This window comes from Chenopodium album, chromosome 24 (assembly GCF_948465745.1).
Source record: "Chenopodium album chromosome 24, dcCheAlbu1.1, whole genome shotgun sequence".
NCBI lineage: Eukaryota > Viridiplantae > Streptophyta > Magnoliopsida > Caryophyllales > Amaranthaceae > Chenopodium > Chenopodium album.
The window spans coordinates 1,130,475-1,148,001 of record NC_137857.1 but is presented as its reverse complement, the minus strand read 5'-3'; the positions used below and the strand labels follow the sequence as shown (position 1 = coordinate 1,148,001).

Genomic DNA, 17,527 nt, shown 5'->3' with positions numbered 1-17,527 from the left:
AAAAATTGCCGAGATGTTTACCATGGTCCCTAATACCCTCCATGAGTCCAATTGGATTGGTGGAACCATCCAATATGCCCTTAAACGATCATTTAGTCATTTACCCGTTCACAACTTGTAGTGATTTCGTAAACTTAAGCCTACCACGGTTATTTATGACAACATATAATGATCATATATGGTTTCAAACGACATTATATGACACCAAGATATATCCCCTAGGCTCTCAACACTTTTCTCCACCGGGCCCTGAAACGTTATGATTCTATCAAAAAGCGTGGATTAAAGCCTTCGATTCTTTAATTTTTTTGACTTTTTTTCGCCCGGTAATAAAAATTGTCGAGATGTTTACCATGGTCCCTAATATTCTTCGGGAGTCCAACTAGGTCGATGAAACCATCCAATATAATCTGAAACGATCATATTGCCCGTTCACAACTTACATTGATTTCGTAAACTCAAGCCTACCACGCACGTTTATGACAACATATATTGATCATATATGGTTTCAAACAGCATCATATGACCCCGAGATATATTCCCTAGGGTCTCAACACTTTTTGCCACCGGGTCTTTAAATCTCAAAATTTCCTCAAAAAGTGTGGATGATAGTCTATCAACCTCAACGATGTCAAGTCCTTGAGAATGAATATGATTACATGTCTAATAAAAGTATGAAAACATTATGTACACAAAGGCACCTGGCCTGTCATCAGCATAATTCCCTTTTCCACTTTAGCTTATTCTTTGATTAGTGCTATCAAATCTTAGTCCTTATCCTAAGTTTGTTCACTATGATTTTCAATACTTTAAGTTACAACTTACAAGTATAAATTCGTAAGACCAAAGAGACAGTGAAGCAGCGAAGGGCAGTATATTTCCCCGGAAAATCGGTTTGACTAAGTCCTGGAATATATTCACTTCAGCAGTTTGTTCCTCCTATTTTTATGGGATTTTTCCCCAGATAATTCAAAGGCAACAAGAAGATAGTCTCAAGACTAGGTCAAGCAACGGTTTCCTATTTTTGCGGAGGACGTTTGAAGCATCTTCAACGGATATCTCCAGCTTAGCTACCCTAGCATGATTATAGTATAAATAGGACGATATTTGTATCATTGAGGATCATCTCACTCATACTGCTTAGCACTTACATTCAAAAGCTCTCACAACATTGTAATCATCTATTTTTCATAGTGAATCGGTGGTCTTGCACCCACCCGCAGATTTTCCCGCATTTGGGTTTTCTGCGTCATCAAAACACCTTGTCTTTTATTGTTTCAATTCACGTCTATTTAGCCAATCACTCTAGCCGTCGTACGTCCCAGCCTTAGGACGCCCTTTGGCGAAATTTGGCATAAACAATTTGGCGCCCACCGTGGGGCCGACGACTAGATAAACTTCGAAAATCTCCAGAAACAACCGATTCCCCTATCGAAACATCCCACCAACATGGTGTCATCCGAAGAGAACATGACGATTGAGCAACTCATGGAGCAGGTCCGCAAGGCACGAGAGGAGCTCGAACAGCAGAAGGCAGAGAACGCCAGGATCGCTGAAGAGAGTCAAAGGACCGCAGAGACGCTCAGAAAGGAACTGGATTCTGTCCGCAGCAACAAGCCCCGTCACCGCCACAACACTGATAACATCTCCACTATGATGGACTTGGACTCTGGTGAAGAAAATGAGGATGAAGGTGAAGAAGAGGATGATCTCAGCGGTCGAGAAGCAGAAGACGGACCAAATTCGACGTCCCAGAGGTTGAGCAAGATAGAGGCCCAGAACGCCAAGCTGTTTCGACTGCTGAAAAGGCTGCCAGGAGCGCCCGTGCCTACAATCACTGAAGACGCAGATGGCTTCGCCGCATCGCCGTTCGTGGAAGAGATCGCGATGGCCGACATCCCCAGAAGGCTCAACATCCCTCCTCCAGCGTCGCTCTATGATGGAAGCACCTGTCCGTTGGAGCATGTCAACCATTACAAGCAGCGGATGTGGCAGTACTCCATCCCCCGCAACCTACTCGAGCCAGTCCTGTGCAAATCTTTCGGAGCTACCCTTACAGGACTTGCCCTTGAATGGATGTGTGATATTAAGCGTGGTTCTATTGCTAACTTTCAAACTTTGTGCAACAGGTTCTATAGTAAATTCAACAACAGTTGCAAGGTTGAAAAGCAGACCAGCGACCTCTACTGCGTCGTGCAAACGAGCGGCGAGTCTATCAAATCTTATTTTAGCAGGTTCAATAAGGAGATGATCGGCATCAAAGGCTACGACGTCCGTACCGCCATAGAAGCTTTCAAGAGAGGACTGACGGACGACTCAGAGCTATACAAAGAGCTGACCAAGTATCCATGCACAACCTTTGAAGAAGTCCGGACTCGCGCCCTAGCACAGATGCGACTGGAGGACGACCTCGCCATCAGAAAGGGTTTCCGACCTTCGCCACTCCCCAGCAGCGACAGAGTCTCGAGGAAACCTGGCGACAAGAAAAACTGGCGTCGTAGACCCTATGACAGGCCAGGTCAGGTAAACTCAGTGAATAATGTAAGACTAACGTTGATCAAAGTTCTGGTGACAGATCTCAGAAGCAAGATGCCGACGCATACCCCGACATTGCTGAATATGGCTTCTGCGTCGACATCGGGGGCGTGGTGAATGCCCTGCATTCTCTAGGAAATGTCGTTCGTTGGCCAAGGAAAAGCGACAGGCCGGACGAGGGAAAGGACAAATCCAAATGGTGCGATTATCATGGCGATCATGGCCACCGCACCGAAGACTGCAACGCCCTAAGGAAAGAAATCGCCTTCCTCTTGAAGAAAGGTCACCTCAAAGAGCTGTTGGGAAAGGGCAAATCGAACAACAAAGCAACAACGTCGCAACAGCCTCAGCAGCAGCAGCAAGAAACTCAACAACCTCCAAAAGGACCAACGGTCACTAAGGTAGTTCATGTTATTACTGGTGGATCTGATATATGTGGACTAACCTATTCCGCAGCAAAGAAAATAGCAAGAACAGGTAATCCAGAGGAAGCCGTCCCCATGGACGCCCGGTCGAGCAAAGACAGAGCACTAGAAGCAATGGTCCTAGCCTTCGACGACTGCGACTTAGGAGACTACCGAGAAGAACATCATGACTCCCTAGTGATATCCCTGACCATCGGCAACTGCTTGCTAAAGAGAGTACTGGTCGACGGAGGAAGTTCAGCCAATGTTCCGTTCAAAAGCACCTTGGAAGACATGGGGATCGACGACAGGGACGTCATCAGAAAATCATCTGTCCTCGTAGGTTTCAGCGGAGAAGCTCTCAGCACGAGCGGAGAAATCGTATTGCCAACCTTTGCTGGGGGCGTCAACCTCTCAACGAACTTCAACGTCGTCGATTGTCCGTCAGCCTACAATGCCATCATCGGTCGCCCTTGGATCCATAGGATGAAAGCCGTCCCATCAACATTCCATCAAGTAATCAAGTTTCCAACAAGATGGGGAGTGCAACTAATTAAGGGCGAAAGGCAAGAAGCCAGGAGATGCTACAGCTCCACGTTGAAGCCCTCTAAGAGGACGGTATAGCAATTACAGCAAGGACCAGCGTCAGCAGAGCCCGACGAGCAATCAATCGATGAAGTGGCGCTGGACCCAAGCAAACCAGAGCAGACTGTCCGGATCGGAGCATCACTCGACCCAGGTATAAGATCCGAACTGGTTGAATTCCTTAAAACTAACAAAGATTGCTTTGCTTGGTCGCACGAAGACATGACAGGCATCAGTCCCGACGTGATTACTCACAAGCTGAACGTCGACCCCAATCACAAGCCGATCAAGCAGAAGCGGCGCAAGTTTGCCCCGGAGAGAAATCAGGTAATCAACGACGAAGTCCAGAAGCTAATCGAAACAGGGAAGATAAGAGAAGTCAAGTACCCCGACTGGTTAGCGAACGTCGTAGTAGTCAGCGAAAAGAATGGGAAGTGGAGAGTCTGCATAGACTTCACCGACTTAAACAAAGCATGTCCCAAGGATCCATTTCCCCTGCCACACATCGACGCAATGGTCGACGCGACAGCAGGCCATGAGTTACTCACATTCATGGACGCGTATTCAGGGTATAACCAGATTTTGATGCACCCAGACGATCAAGAGAAGACAACCTTCATGACGGACAAAGGGATCTATTGCTACAAAGTCATGCCATTTGGACTTAAGAACGCAGGAGCCACGTACCAAAGACTCGTCAACAAGATGTTCAGAGAACAATTGGGCGACACTATGGAAGTGTACATCGACGACATGCTGGAAAAATCCAAAAAAGCAGAGGATCACATCAGTAACCTTAAGCAGTCTTTCGACGTCCTGAGACAATATGGTATGAAACTTAACCCTACTAAGTGTTCTTTTGGAGTGTCCGCAGGAAAATTCTTAGGGTACATCGTGACTCAAAGGGGGATCGAAGCAAGCCCCGATCAGATCAAAGCCATTATCAACATTCAATCCCCCAGGAACGTCAAGGAAGTACAAAAGCTGACAGGGCGCGTCGCAGCACTCAAACGATTCATAAGCAAATCGTCCGACAAATGTCGCCCTTTCTACGACGTTCTAAGGAAGAACAAAGAATTCACGTGGACAGAGAAACATGAAGAGGCACTACAAGAACTCAAAAAGTACATGACATCACCACCCCTGCTATCCAAACCAAAGGAGCACGAAGTCCTGCAACTGTATTTAGCCGTCAGCACGACGTCAGTCAGCGCAGTACTGGCAAGAGAGGACGACAACCAACAACTGCCTGTATACTACGTCAGTAAGTCTCTGCTAAACGCAGAGACCAGGTATTCCGCCCTCGAAAAATTAGTGCTTGCTTTAACTACTGCTGTTAAAAAACTGCGACATTATTTTGAAACCCACCCAGTGGTGGTACGCACTAAGTTCCCACTTAAGTCTGTGTTGCGCAGCTCAGATTTGACAGGCAGGTTGGGCAAGTGGAGCGTCGCTCTAAGCGGGTACGACATCAAGTACCAGCCAAGGACGGCCATAAAGTCCCAAGCACTTGCAGATTTTGTGGCAGATTTCAGCCCGGAATTGGAGCCCTTAGCAGCTCAAGAACTGGAAGAAATCAACAGCGCTCAGAAAGAGGCAGTCTGGACAATGTTCTGTGATGGTTCGTCAAACCAAAGAGGCGTTGGCCTAGGCGTCGTGCTAAAATCACCACAAGGGACATGATAGTACAATCCATCAGCTGTGACTTCAAGGCAACTAACAACGAGGCGGAGTACGAAGCACTGATTACAGGCATGACCATCGCACTAGATTTGAAAGCAACAGGCCTAAATGTCTACAGCGACTCGTTACTAATCGTCAGCCAATTGAACGGAGAGTTTGCGGCCAAAGATTCAAAGATGATGGCCTACCTAGAAGCCGCCAAAAGAAAAGCCAAACAATTCAACCCATTCACAATCAAACAAGTTCCAAGAGATAAGAACACCCAAGCTGACGCCCTAGCCAACCTGGGTTCCGCACTCAGGAAGTCGCCCTTCAGCACCATCCCGCTGGTCCATCTCCAGAAGCCGTCAATCGACACCTCCCAAATACCAGACGTTATGGCGATAGGCGCAACCGCGAATTGGACAACCCCAATCATCAAGTACTTGAAGGACGACGTCCTCCCAAACGATCCATTAGAAGCAAGGAAAGTCAGGTATAAAGCTTCTAGTTATGCAATTAAACATGATGTGCTGTTCAAAATATCATCCACAGGTCTTTGGCAAAGATGCCTCGTCGGCGACGAACAACAGGATGTCCTGCAGGTGCAGCACGACGGAGAGTGCGGCAACCATTCAGGAGGTCGCAGTTTAGCAAACAAAGTCCTCCGAGTAGGCTATTTCTGGCCAACTCTGAAGAAAGACGCCGAAGCATACGTAGCAAAGTGTGACAGCTGCCAAAGATTCGGAGGACTAACGCACAAACCGCCAGAGATGCTCCACCCTACGTTGTGCCCTTGGCCTTTCATGAAATGGGGAATGGACATAGTAGAGAAACTTCCCGTCGCCCCAGGACAAAAAGTCTTCATGCTCGCTCTCACCGACTACTTCTCAAAGTGGATCGAAGCAGATTCGTTCACTCAGGTACGCGACAAAGAAGTCATTTCATTTATATGGAGTAATATCATCTGCAGGTTTTGCATCCCCTCAGAGATCGTCTGTGACAACGGGTCACAGTTCATAAGTGACAAAACCAGACGATTCTGCGACAAGTGGAACATCAAATTATGCACATCCACTCCCAGATATCCGCAAGCAAATGGCCAAGCCGAGTCAAGCAATAAGACAATTATCCAATCACTCAAGAAGAGACTCAAAGAAGCCAAGGGAAAATGGGCCGAGGAGCTCCCGTCAGTTCTCTGGGCGAACCGAACGACGCCAAGGACGTCTACAGGACAGACACCATTCTCACTTGTCTACGGATATGAAGCAGTCCTAAAGCATGTTTTGCAGAAAACGCAAGGGCATCAAGACGCCAGTCCCGGGCAAAGACACGACAGACAGGTCAGTCAAAACCTGGAAGCTTGGATAAGACACGACAGGAAGTCAGTCACGACCCAAGACAGCCATGGCAGCAAAATATCTCGCTAACGACGTCGAGTTGGCCAACTAACGTACGACATCAGATATTTGGGGGCAACATACCTCCCATGTATACAAGCACTCAAGACTATTCAACGACCTAGTGAGAAACTTTCGTTCAATTTTTCTATTAAATGTAAAGTGCCTATCAAAAGCACAAACTTTTACTTGGTTTTTCAAAATAACGGCCATTTTATTGAAACATTGTACTTAGCACTTTTTACTTATTTCTTTTTGCAAAAAAAATGTTGTAAGCTTGTATCCAAAGATCAAACGAACGCAAGAAAAGCAAATAAAACACGAAGTATTTGTTAGCACACAAATCTAAAGTTTGTTTTGCAGAGAAGCAAAAGACTGACTGTCCCATGACATCCAGTAAAGACAAAGCAATAGCAATCCAAAAGTACAGACCTGATCGTCCCACGACGATCAGTAAAACAGAAAGTTCAACAAAAAAACAAGTTCAAAAGACGGACAAAAGGCAGGGAAAGCAGAAGTCAGGCATCCTCAGCTGTGACATCCATCGCCCCAGAAGTTCCGACTCCAGCGTCGACTTCAGCAGGGACCTCAGGATCAAAGTTGAGGACAGCATCAGCAAAGGCGCCATCAAGGTTCCTTGCCCCCTCGTCAGCCTCCTTAGAATCAGCAGTGGACTTCGCGTCGTCCCCGGGGACTTCACTAGCCGAAATCAGATCAGCCTCGGTCCCCAAGGACGACAGAAACTTGTTAAGCTCGTCCTGAGCAGCCCCAACAGTTAGACGACCAGACAGGAAATGCCTCAACAGCTTAGCACGAGTCGTCAGCTGATCAAGGCACTTAGAGTTCACTGCATCTTCACGAACCTCAGCTAAAGTGGCCTCCAAGTCTGCAGCCTGCTTCTTTTTCTCCTCCAAAGACTCCTCCAGCTCCGCGACGCGCTTCTCCTTCAGCTCCAGAGCAACCTTAAGACTGGAAATCTGCGCGTCCTTCTCCTCAACCTGCTTCTTCTGGTTCTTCACCTCCTCATCAGCAACACGTCTCGCGTTACTTATCGCCCCAACTGAAGAGCGAAGGGAAGCCATTTCCTTCTCAGTAGAAATGAAGTACCCTCGAGTTGCGAGCAAGTTTTGCAGAGACTGAAAGTACCAAACCAAAGAATGTCACTTAAGAAAAAGGAAAGAAAAGAATAGAGGGAGAGAAGACTTACGTTGAGTTGAAGGGACACTGCCTCGCTGATAATCTGAGCAGGAGTCATCTTCTCCAGACGCCTCTCCGCGCTAGGAAACAACAACTTCTCCGCAGTAAGCCAAAGGGACGCGGACATCGACGTTCCAATAAGAAAGTCAGAAGGGACGCGCAACACATAGTCAGCATCTTTAGGTGCCTTAGGAATGTTGGGAGGAGGACTGGGCATTGTCTTGATAGGAGGGACGTCCAGTACCACGTCCTCAGAGCTGGAAGTAGTCTGCTTTCTCTTCTTCCTTGCAGCACGTTCGAGCATCTCCTCGTACGACATCTTGGCAGACTTCCCTGATTGAGACTCTGGAACAGAATGACCCAAGCAGTTAGCACAGAACGAGAAAGCAAGAGGAAAAATCAAAGTAAGTCATCCTTACCAGCAGCCATTTTTTCCCCTTCACTTGTCTTTTTGGTACCAGGTTTTTCAAAGGTCCGTCTAGCAATAGGAATGCTCAGAACAGCCTCTACCTTCCTCAAACTGCTCCTCCCTGGTGAGACCACTGAGATGTCGATATCTGCGACAAAACAAGCCATAAGAACCACGTCAAAACGAAGTGAGCAAAATTAAGCGATAGAAGATATAAGCAATACCTCCGTCGCGCCAACCACAACGCATCCAACTAGCCTCTACACCCAGGGATTCCCTATCTACAAACAAATAGCGTGACTTCCAGCCACGATCATTCACCCCTGCTCGTTCTACCAAGGCAGGGTGCCCTCACTTCAGAACCAATGTACACCTATTTGTCTTAGAAAAAGAGAGTTTGTACGCAAAAACAAGGTCGGACAAAGTAAAAGGGTCCTCCCAATCTGCAGTAACCTTCTCTAGGGTATGAGCCACTCTCCAGAATTGCGGCATCACTTGACTAGGGCCGATATCAAACACCTCCATCAAAGATCTAGCCAGACGGCCAAATTGAATAGTGTACCCCAGCTTAAAAGGGTACTCGTACATCACGACATGGTCTTTTGGGCAATCCTCTGGTCTTTCCTCGTCCGAAGGGACTTGGATCACAGCGCACTCGGGGAGCCCAGCCAAAGCAATGAATGCTGGGACATCGCCTTCGCCGAGGTCACTTGGAGGGTCGTCGGTATCAGCCATATCTCCCACAATTTTACTTTCACCCCTCTCTAAAACCCTAAGTGAAAATCTAGTTCTTGGAAGTAAATTGGGCTTCCTAGTCATACGATAACTATGAATGTAGAAGAAATCAAAGTTCAAGAAGAGGAAGTTACCTGAGAAAGTGGCCGGAATTCGAGTAAAACCGCCGGAAAAATCAGCACGAACTAAAGAAATTGATTTGGAAGTTTTTAGGAGAGAGAATGAGAATTTGGGGGAAGTGTGTAGAAATTAGATCGGCACGGTTATTTATGCAAGTGGTTGGGAGAAGTTATGGCAGTTTTCAAATTCAGTGGGTTGGTAGGAAGTTAATTGTTTCCTTGATCTTCCCACGATCAACTCAACAATTGGGGGCAAATTGTTATGGTAAATTTTTAGACTCGTCTCGACGCACGACAAGACGCATGACCAAAGAGACAGTGAAGCAGCGAAGGGCAGTATATTTCCCCGGAAAATCGGTTTGACTAAGTCCTGGAATATATTCACTTCAGCAGTTTTTTCCTCCTATTTTTATGGGATTTTTCCCCAGATAATTCAAAGGCAACAAGAAGATAGTCTCAAGACTAGGTCAAGCAACGGTTTCCTATTTTTGCGGAGGACGTTTGAAGCATCTTCAACGGATATCTCCAGCTTAGCTACCCTAGCATGATTATAGTATAAATAGGACGATATTTGTATCATTGAGGATCATCTCACTCATACTGCTTAGCACTTACATTCAAAAGCTCTCACAACATTGTAATCATCTATTTTTCATAGTGAATCGGTGGTCTTGCACCCACCCGCAGATTTTCCCGCATTTGGGTTTTCTGCATCATCAAAACACCTTGTCTTTTATTGTTTCAATTCACGTCTATTTAGCGAATCACTCTAGTTGTCGTACGTCCCAGCCTTAGGACGCCCTTTGGCGAAATTTAGCATAAACAGAGACCACGTAAAGGGATAGAGATACGGATTATATCGTAACAGTTATGATATTACGAAACTGATCGATGCATGGAGGATATACGGAAATGGATATCCTGTTGTTGGATAGACTATATATAAATGGGAACATAAATCTTGCATGTTTACGACACTTCCATTTACGTTCTTCATAAAGTTATAGTACGAATCATTAGTAAAAGTATCATGAAAATTGAAAATGAATGGTAAAGATGAGTGTAACGTGTGAAATGATAAATTTATTGCACTGAAGAAAACTGTGCACTATTGATAATGTGGTAATAAATTGAACATTGTCAAGATTTCACCCACCAATTTAGGATTCTAGATCAATTTTTTGAGAAATTGTACTACTTTTTAGGATCAATGTTTTGTCTCCTCTATATTTATATATCATGGTACAAGAGAAATGATTACTTGTGTAGTTGTGGGTTCGTGCTCTAATAAAAGACGCGAAAATTTAATTTTCGGAGTGACAAAATCAATTTCCATACAGAGTACTAAGGTTAGAAAAAATAAAGTAATCCGTAGTTGTTTGGATTTTTATTAAAGGTCGTTGAAGAGATATTTCTAAGATACAAAGTGGTATTGATAATAAGAACATTGATTTATCCAAGATATAGTGTTATATGAATATATATGAATTGAAGCTACATATCCATACAAGTACTACTTTGTTCCTCTCTCAAAAAATCAAAAATAAATAAATAAATAAATAAATTATAAAAAAAATTAGTGCTTAAATTTACTTATATATAAAAATGTAATTAATTAAGAAGGCTACGAGCCTAATTTAAGCTAGCACGCTAACATCAGCAGCCCATAATATGGTAATGTGCTACCCATTATATGGCTAATTGAGTAATTGACGATAGGAAGGTAGGAGCCCTAATTAAGCTAAGATAGGGTAGATAACTAGATGTAGATAAGAAAGAGGCTATGTAAGATAATCTACTAATTACATTCAAAGATTATTTAATGGTTAGTGATTCTAATGGAGGATTAATACATAAACAAGTGATTAGGAATCTGATCGGAGAAAGGTACATAAATGTTATTGGTAAAAAGTTAGGTCTATGTATACTTAATAACAATATTCCGGGCGTATGCTTAATCGTTGAACTCTTTGAATCAGCAATAAGGTTGGTTGACAAGAGTTTACTCAAATGAATCATTAGTCATCTTTTTTGTTATTATGTATACATGGATACAAAGTATATGATGCTAACAAATTATGAATTGGTGCGTGGTTAATCAATAAGAAGAAAGGCACGTTAAACATATACGATTGTTGGGCCCGTATTGTAATACGACCCATTACATTTAGGGCACCAGTCCAAGAAGCAATACATCAACAAAATAAGCAAAACGGCTTGATTGGAATAAACAAGGAAAGCAGCATCAAGGATATCAATCAAAGAGATACTTGCCAAAGATACACCTACAGAACAGGGAAGAAGATAAATCAAGAAGATCTTCCTCATTTTAAATATATTCCGAATATCTTTGTAAACCCTAGATATCCCTAGGTATAAATAAGCATAATTAGACATTTTGAGCACTCATGTACACACATATACTCTAAATATAATAGAATTACTCTGCATTTATCTACGGAGCTTCGTCCCTACTGAAGAAGGAGGCTAGTCCTTATTCAGTATTGTATCTCTGAACTTACTCTCTTTTCATAATAGAGTTCTTTCTGTTTACTTATTGTTTATTCGTTGCTTATCTATTGCTTTATTATTGCTTTATTGCTATTTTATATGCTTTTGGTAGTATGATTGTTATTACCCCCCAAACCTAGCAGATTCTCATATGTCCTTGTTGAGATTTGCCTAAACAATTTGGCGCCCACCGTGGGGCTGATAATCAATTAACCTACCAATTCGCCAAAAAACCAATACAAACACCATGTCTGGGCACCAAGTACCCTTTACCATGGCCGAAATCAATGAGGGAATGAACGCATTCCGTCAAACCTTAGACCAACAAAAAAGCCAAATCGAAACACTGTTGGCCCAAAAGGTTCAAACTGAAGCCAAGCTTACCAGTCTCACCAAGCAAAATGAAGCCCTCCGTAGCCAAATACAATCAGTCGCTTCCAAAACCATTAATACCAGAAAGAACACTGAAAGTATAGCCATGCAGCTTGATATGTCAGGTACCTTTCATACCCCTAATGGGGAAAAAGGATCTAACACTAGGGGAAACAACCCTAGATCTGGACTCTTTGAATGCAGGAACCCCTAAGCAGAATGGTCAAGAAGGATCTGAGGAGGGAAAGATAGAGAAGGTAGTCAAAGAGTACCTCAAAGCAATCGAAGCCAAGATCGCCAAGATCCCTGGAATGCCAAAACCCATGGAGGAAGAAGCATCAGATGGCTATATAGAGTCTCCTTTCCCAGAAGAGATCGCCATGGTAGAAGTGCCAAAGAGGTTCAGCACACCCAGCATGGCCATGTACGATGGAACAACAGACCCTGATGAGCATGTATCCCTCTACAAGCAGAAGATGATGACCAGCTCTATCCCAAGAGACATCAGAGAGGCCATCATGTGCAAAGGCTTTGGAGCCACATTATCAGGTCCAGCTTTAATTTGGTTCATTAATTTAGATAATGGGACAATTCGATCTTTTGCAGGAATGGTAAACCTATTCAAGGTCCAGTTCGCCAGCAGCAGGAAAATAGAGAAGCAGTCATCGGATTTATACCGTGTTGTGCAAAGACATGGTGAATCCTTGAGGGATTATCTTAACAGGTTCAACAGGGAAAAGATTGGAATACACAAGTGCGATGCTCCTACAACCATTGAAGCGTTCAGGAGAGGATTGCTAGATCACAGTGAGCTCTACAAGGAATTAACCAAATATCCATGCACAACCTTTGAAGATGTACAAGCTAAAGCAAGAAGATGCATATGCTAGAAAGACTCCAGAGCTTAGGAAGGATGAAGATCGTCCATCAAGAAGGAACAACAACTTCCCCAGGAGAGATCATCGATTCAAGCCGTATCAGCGTTCCCGCTTTGATGAAGGATCAGTCAATGTTGTCGAAGGAGAGTTTTCTGATTGGAGGGAAGATCCTGAGCTCCCACCCAAATTGCACGAGTATTGCTTCAATGTCAACCCTGCATGAGTAATAAGGACCTTAAACAAGATGGGAGATACTGTTCAATGGCCTAGAAGGAGTGATAGGCCTGGGGAGAAGAAGGATCCATCCAGATGGTGTGATTTCCATTCAGATATTGGTCACACTACTGATGAATGTGTCGCGCTCAGAAAGGAAGTTGCATACTTGTTAAAGAAGGGCTACCTCAAAGAACTCTTGTCAGATAGATCTAAAGCTTCAGGGAAGGACAGATAGTCCAAGCAAGGAGGTCCTCCACCCCCACCTCCAATTGTCAAAACCATTTGTTTCATATCAGGAGGGTCAGAAGTATGCGGTCTAACATATTCAGCAGCAAAGCGGCACGCAAAAGAAAGCAACAAAGAGCAACCAGACAAGAGGGAAAAATCAAAGATAGACATCCCTATCATGTTTGAAGAAAGCGACGCATTAGAAGGTCATCATGACGGCCTAGTGATCTCACTCCCAGTTGGAAACTGCATGATTAAGCGAATCCTAGTCGACAATGGAAGCTCTGCAAATATCATCATGCTGGACACCTTGAAGCACATGAACATAGATGAGAAGAATATCGTCAACAAATCAACAATGCTAGTAGGATTCAGCGGAGAAACCAAGAAGACAAGTGGGGAGATTACATTGGCAACATATGCAAAAGGGATCAACCTGCAAGTCAAGTTCTTAGTGATCGACACTCTATCCTCATACAATATGATTCTGGGAAGACCCTGGATACACGAAATGAAAGCCATCCCTTCTACGTACCATCAGGTCATTAAGTTCCCTACTAGATGGGGAATTCAAGAAATCAGAGGAGATCCTAGGGAAGCTAAAGAATGTTACAAGATAGCACTGAAGGCAACATCTGCAGAAAAGAGTTCAGCATAGCAATCAGAGGGTCAGCTGGGCCAAGAGAAGTTGAGTATATCAGAAGAGCAAGAAGCCACAGAAGTCCAGCTGAACCCCATACATCCAGATCAAAAAGTCAGAATAGGATCAGAGCTGAAAGCAGAACTCAGACAACAAATTTACGACTTTCTAGAAAAAGAGAAAGATGTGTTTGCTTGGACCCATGAAGACATGAAAGGCATTTCCCCAGAAGTTATCACCCACAAATTAAACGTAGATCCAATGCATACACCAGTGAAGCAAAAAAGAAGAAAATTCGCGCCAGAAAGGAACAAGATCATCAACGAAGAAATTCAAAACCTACTGAAGACAGGAAAGATCAGAGAAGTAAAATACCCAGAATGGCATGCCAACGTGGTGGTAGTAAGGAAGAAGAATGGGAAATGGCGGATCTGCATAGATTTCACAGACATCAACAAGGCTTGCCCAAAAGACCCATTCCCTTTACCTCATATCGATGCCATGGTAGACGCCACAGCAGGACACGAGTTGCTATCCTTTATGGACGCCTACAGTGGTTACAACTAGATCCTCATGCACAAGGACGATCAAGAAAAGACAGCCTTCATTACCAGCCAAGGAATATACTGCTACAAGGTGATGCCTTTCGGATTGAAGAATGCAGGGGCAACGTACCAAAGGTTGGTAAACAAGATGTTTGAAGAACAAATTGGAAACACGATGGAAGTCTACATAGACGATATGGTAGTTAAATCCAAGAAGGCAGAAGATCACGTCAGAGACCTTAGAGAAGCATTCGTCATCCTGAAACAATACGGCATGAAGTTAAATCCCATAAAGTGCACATTTGGAGTACAATCAGGAAAGTTCTTGGGATACATGGTTACGCAAAGAGGAATAGAAGCCAGTCCGGAACAAGTTAAAGCCATCTTAGACCTGGAGCGACCAAAATCCAAGAAGGATGTACAGAGCTTAACAGGGAAAATCGCGGCACTGAACAGATTCATTTCAAAGTCTTCAGAAAAGAATAGAGCTTTCTACGAGGTACTGAAAAAGAACAAGGAGTTTAAGTGGGAACAGGAACACGATGAAGCATTCCAGAAGCTGAAAGAATACCTAGCCAACCCGTTGATTCTCTCCTAGCCCAAAGAAGGAGAACCACTCCAGCTATACCTTGCAGTATCTGAAGGGACGGTCAGCGCAGTTCTCACAAGAGAAGAAGATAAGGAACAATTTCCAATCTACTACGTCAGCAAGACCCTGCTCAGTGCGGAAACAAGATATGCATCGTTGGAGAAAATCATTTTAGCCTTGTTCACTGCTTCAGTAAAGTTACGTCCATACTTCGAGAGTCATTCCATACAAGTACGGACCAACTACCCCATCAGAGCTATCATGAGAAAGCCAGAAATGTCAGGAAGGATGGAGAAATGGGCCCTACATCGGAGCAGGTATGACATACAGTACGAACCCAGGACGGCGGTTAAATCTCAAGCCTTGGCAGACTTCGTGGCAGACTTCAGCCCTACCCTTGAAGAAGAAGCACAGAAGGAAGTACTAGCTCTACAGGAACCAAAAGCTGCGCAGAAATGGACACTCCATACAGATGGTGCAGCAAACATACGAGGAGTAGGCTTAGGAGTAGTACTGACATCACCCCAAGGAGACAAGATAGCACAGGCAATAAGGTGTAACTTCAAGGCTACCAATAATGAAGCTGAATACGAAGCACTAATTACAGGGCTAACCGTTGCAAGGGATATGAAGATACAACACCTGGAAGTAATTTCTGATTCTCTACTCATGGTAAACCAAGTCAACGGACAGTATGCAGCAAAAGACACTAGAATGATTGCCTACCTAGAAGTCACAAAGAAGCTCATCAAAGAATTCAAGGAGTTCAAGATAGAACAAGTACCCCGAAACCTGAACACCGAAGCAGACGCATTGGCAAATTTGGGGTCAAACATCAATCCAGAAGAATTTGGGGCAATCCCACTAGTACATGTACTCTCACCAGCCATAGAGAAGGAGTTAACCATGAGTGTCTACGAAATTCAAACAGGCCCTACAGAAGAAGAAGACAACAGTTGGATAACGCCTTTGAAAGAATACCTCCTGGGCAACACGAAACCAACAGGGAAAGTAACAGCTCAAGCATTCGCTCAGAAAGCCTCCAAGTACTGCCTGATCAGCAATGTACTCTTCAAGAAATCTGCAGCAGGACCTTTCTTAAGATGCCTGGAAGGAAAAGAAGCTCAGCAAGTCTTACAATCCCTACACAGTGGAGAGTGCGGAAATCACTCCGGAGGAAGGAATCTAGCCAACAGAGCACTTAGAATGGGATACAACTGGCCCAGTATGAGGAAGGATGCAGCAGAGTTCGCCAAGAAATGCCTAGCATGCCAAAAACATGCGCCCTTAACACACAAGCCATCAGAGGAATTACACCCAACATTGACACCGTGGCCATTTATGAAGTGGGGAATGGATATAGTAAAGCTACCACCGTCATCAGGACAGAGAGTGTACTTCTTAGCAATGACAGACTACTTTTCCAAATTGATTGAAGCAGAAGCGTACAAGGAAATCAAGGATAAGCACGTCATCTCATTTATAAAGAGGAACATTCTAAGCAGATTCGGGGTACCAGCAGAGATCATTACAGACAATGGGTCCCAATTCATCAGCAACAAAACCACCAAGTTCTGTAAGGAATGGAACATCTCCCTTATCACATCTACACCAAGATACCCACAAGCAAATGGACAAGCAGAATCAAGCAACAAAGTCCTTATAGGCAACATGAAGAAAAGGCTGGAAGGAGCCAAAGGAAAATGGGCAGATGAACTACCCAACATATTATGGGTAGACAGGACAACCCCTAAAGGCGCTACAGGTCATACCCCTTTCTCACTGGTGTACGGATGTGAAGCAGTAATCCCAACAGAGGTAGAAGTGCCTACAGCAAGGTACGGGCTAATGACAGAAGAAAGAAATCAAGCAAAACTAATTCACAATTTAGACACAGTGGAGGAACTAAGGGAAGATGCACAAATGAGAATGGCAGCATATCAACAGGAAGTAGCAAGATCCTTTAACAAGAATGTCAGAGTTAAAGTCTTCAAGCTAGGAGATTGGGTCCTCATGAAGGTATACGAAAACACCAGGGAAGTCAATGCAGGAAAGTTAGCACCCAACTGGGAAGGACCCTATGAAATCACTAAGGTGGTAGGTAATGGAGCATACAGACTCAAGAATGCAGAAGGAAAAGAAGTGCAACGAAGCTGGAACGCAGCACATTTAAAGTTATATCATTTCTGAAGAAAGGTACGCAGTTGTTATTTCTATTTTGTCTTTTAATTTACAAAAAGGAAAAACCAAAAAAACAGGAAAACAAGCAAAAATACAAAAAAAAAAAAGAAAAACACAAAAACACAAAAATCTCCAACAGCCAAAATCAGCACGAAAGGTACTCATCTATCTCTATCCTTTGTCAATTTGCTTTATGATCATTACGAGTACTGACTTTGGCATCGGATGGCCGTTGGGGAAACCCACGGCCACCCCTCACCTTCTTCTGTTTTGCAAGGAACACGACTGACATTACTGAGCAAGAATGTAACAAGTCCCTTC

At 44.1% G+C, this 17,527-nt stretch overlaps 3 protein-coding genes across 3 annotated transcripts; all 3 read left to right on the top strand.

The window, feature by feature from the left end:
* The first annotated feature begins 13,429 nt into the window (after positions 1–13,429).
* On the top strand, positions 13,430–13,909 carry LOC145612683 (uncharacterized). The gene has a single exon (XM_081668001.1). The coding sequence runs from the start codon at positions 13,430–13,432 to the stop codon at positions 13,907–13,909; it is 480 nt and encodes a 159-aa protein (XP_081524127.1).
* Positions 13,910–15,286: 1,377 nt separating this feature from the next.
* On the top strand, positions 15,287–16,461 carry LOC145612681 (uncharacterized). Its single transcript, XM_081668000.1, has 2 exons — positions 15,287–16,036; positions 16,252–16,461. The coding sequence occupies exons 1-2, from the start codon at positions 15,287–15,289 to the stop codon at positions 16,459–16,461; spliced, it is 960 nt and encodes a 319-aa protein (XP_081524126.1).
* A 235-nt stretch (positions 16,462–16,696) lies between these two features.
* Positions 16,697–17,215, top strand: LOC145612680 (uncharacterized). The gene has a single exon (XM_081667999.1). It carries the CDS (start codon positions 16,697–16,699, stop codon positions 17,213–17,215), a length of 519 nt encoding a protein of 172 aa, XP_081524125.1.
* The last annotated feature ends 312 nt before the right edge of the window (positions 17,216–17,527 follow it).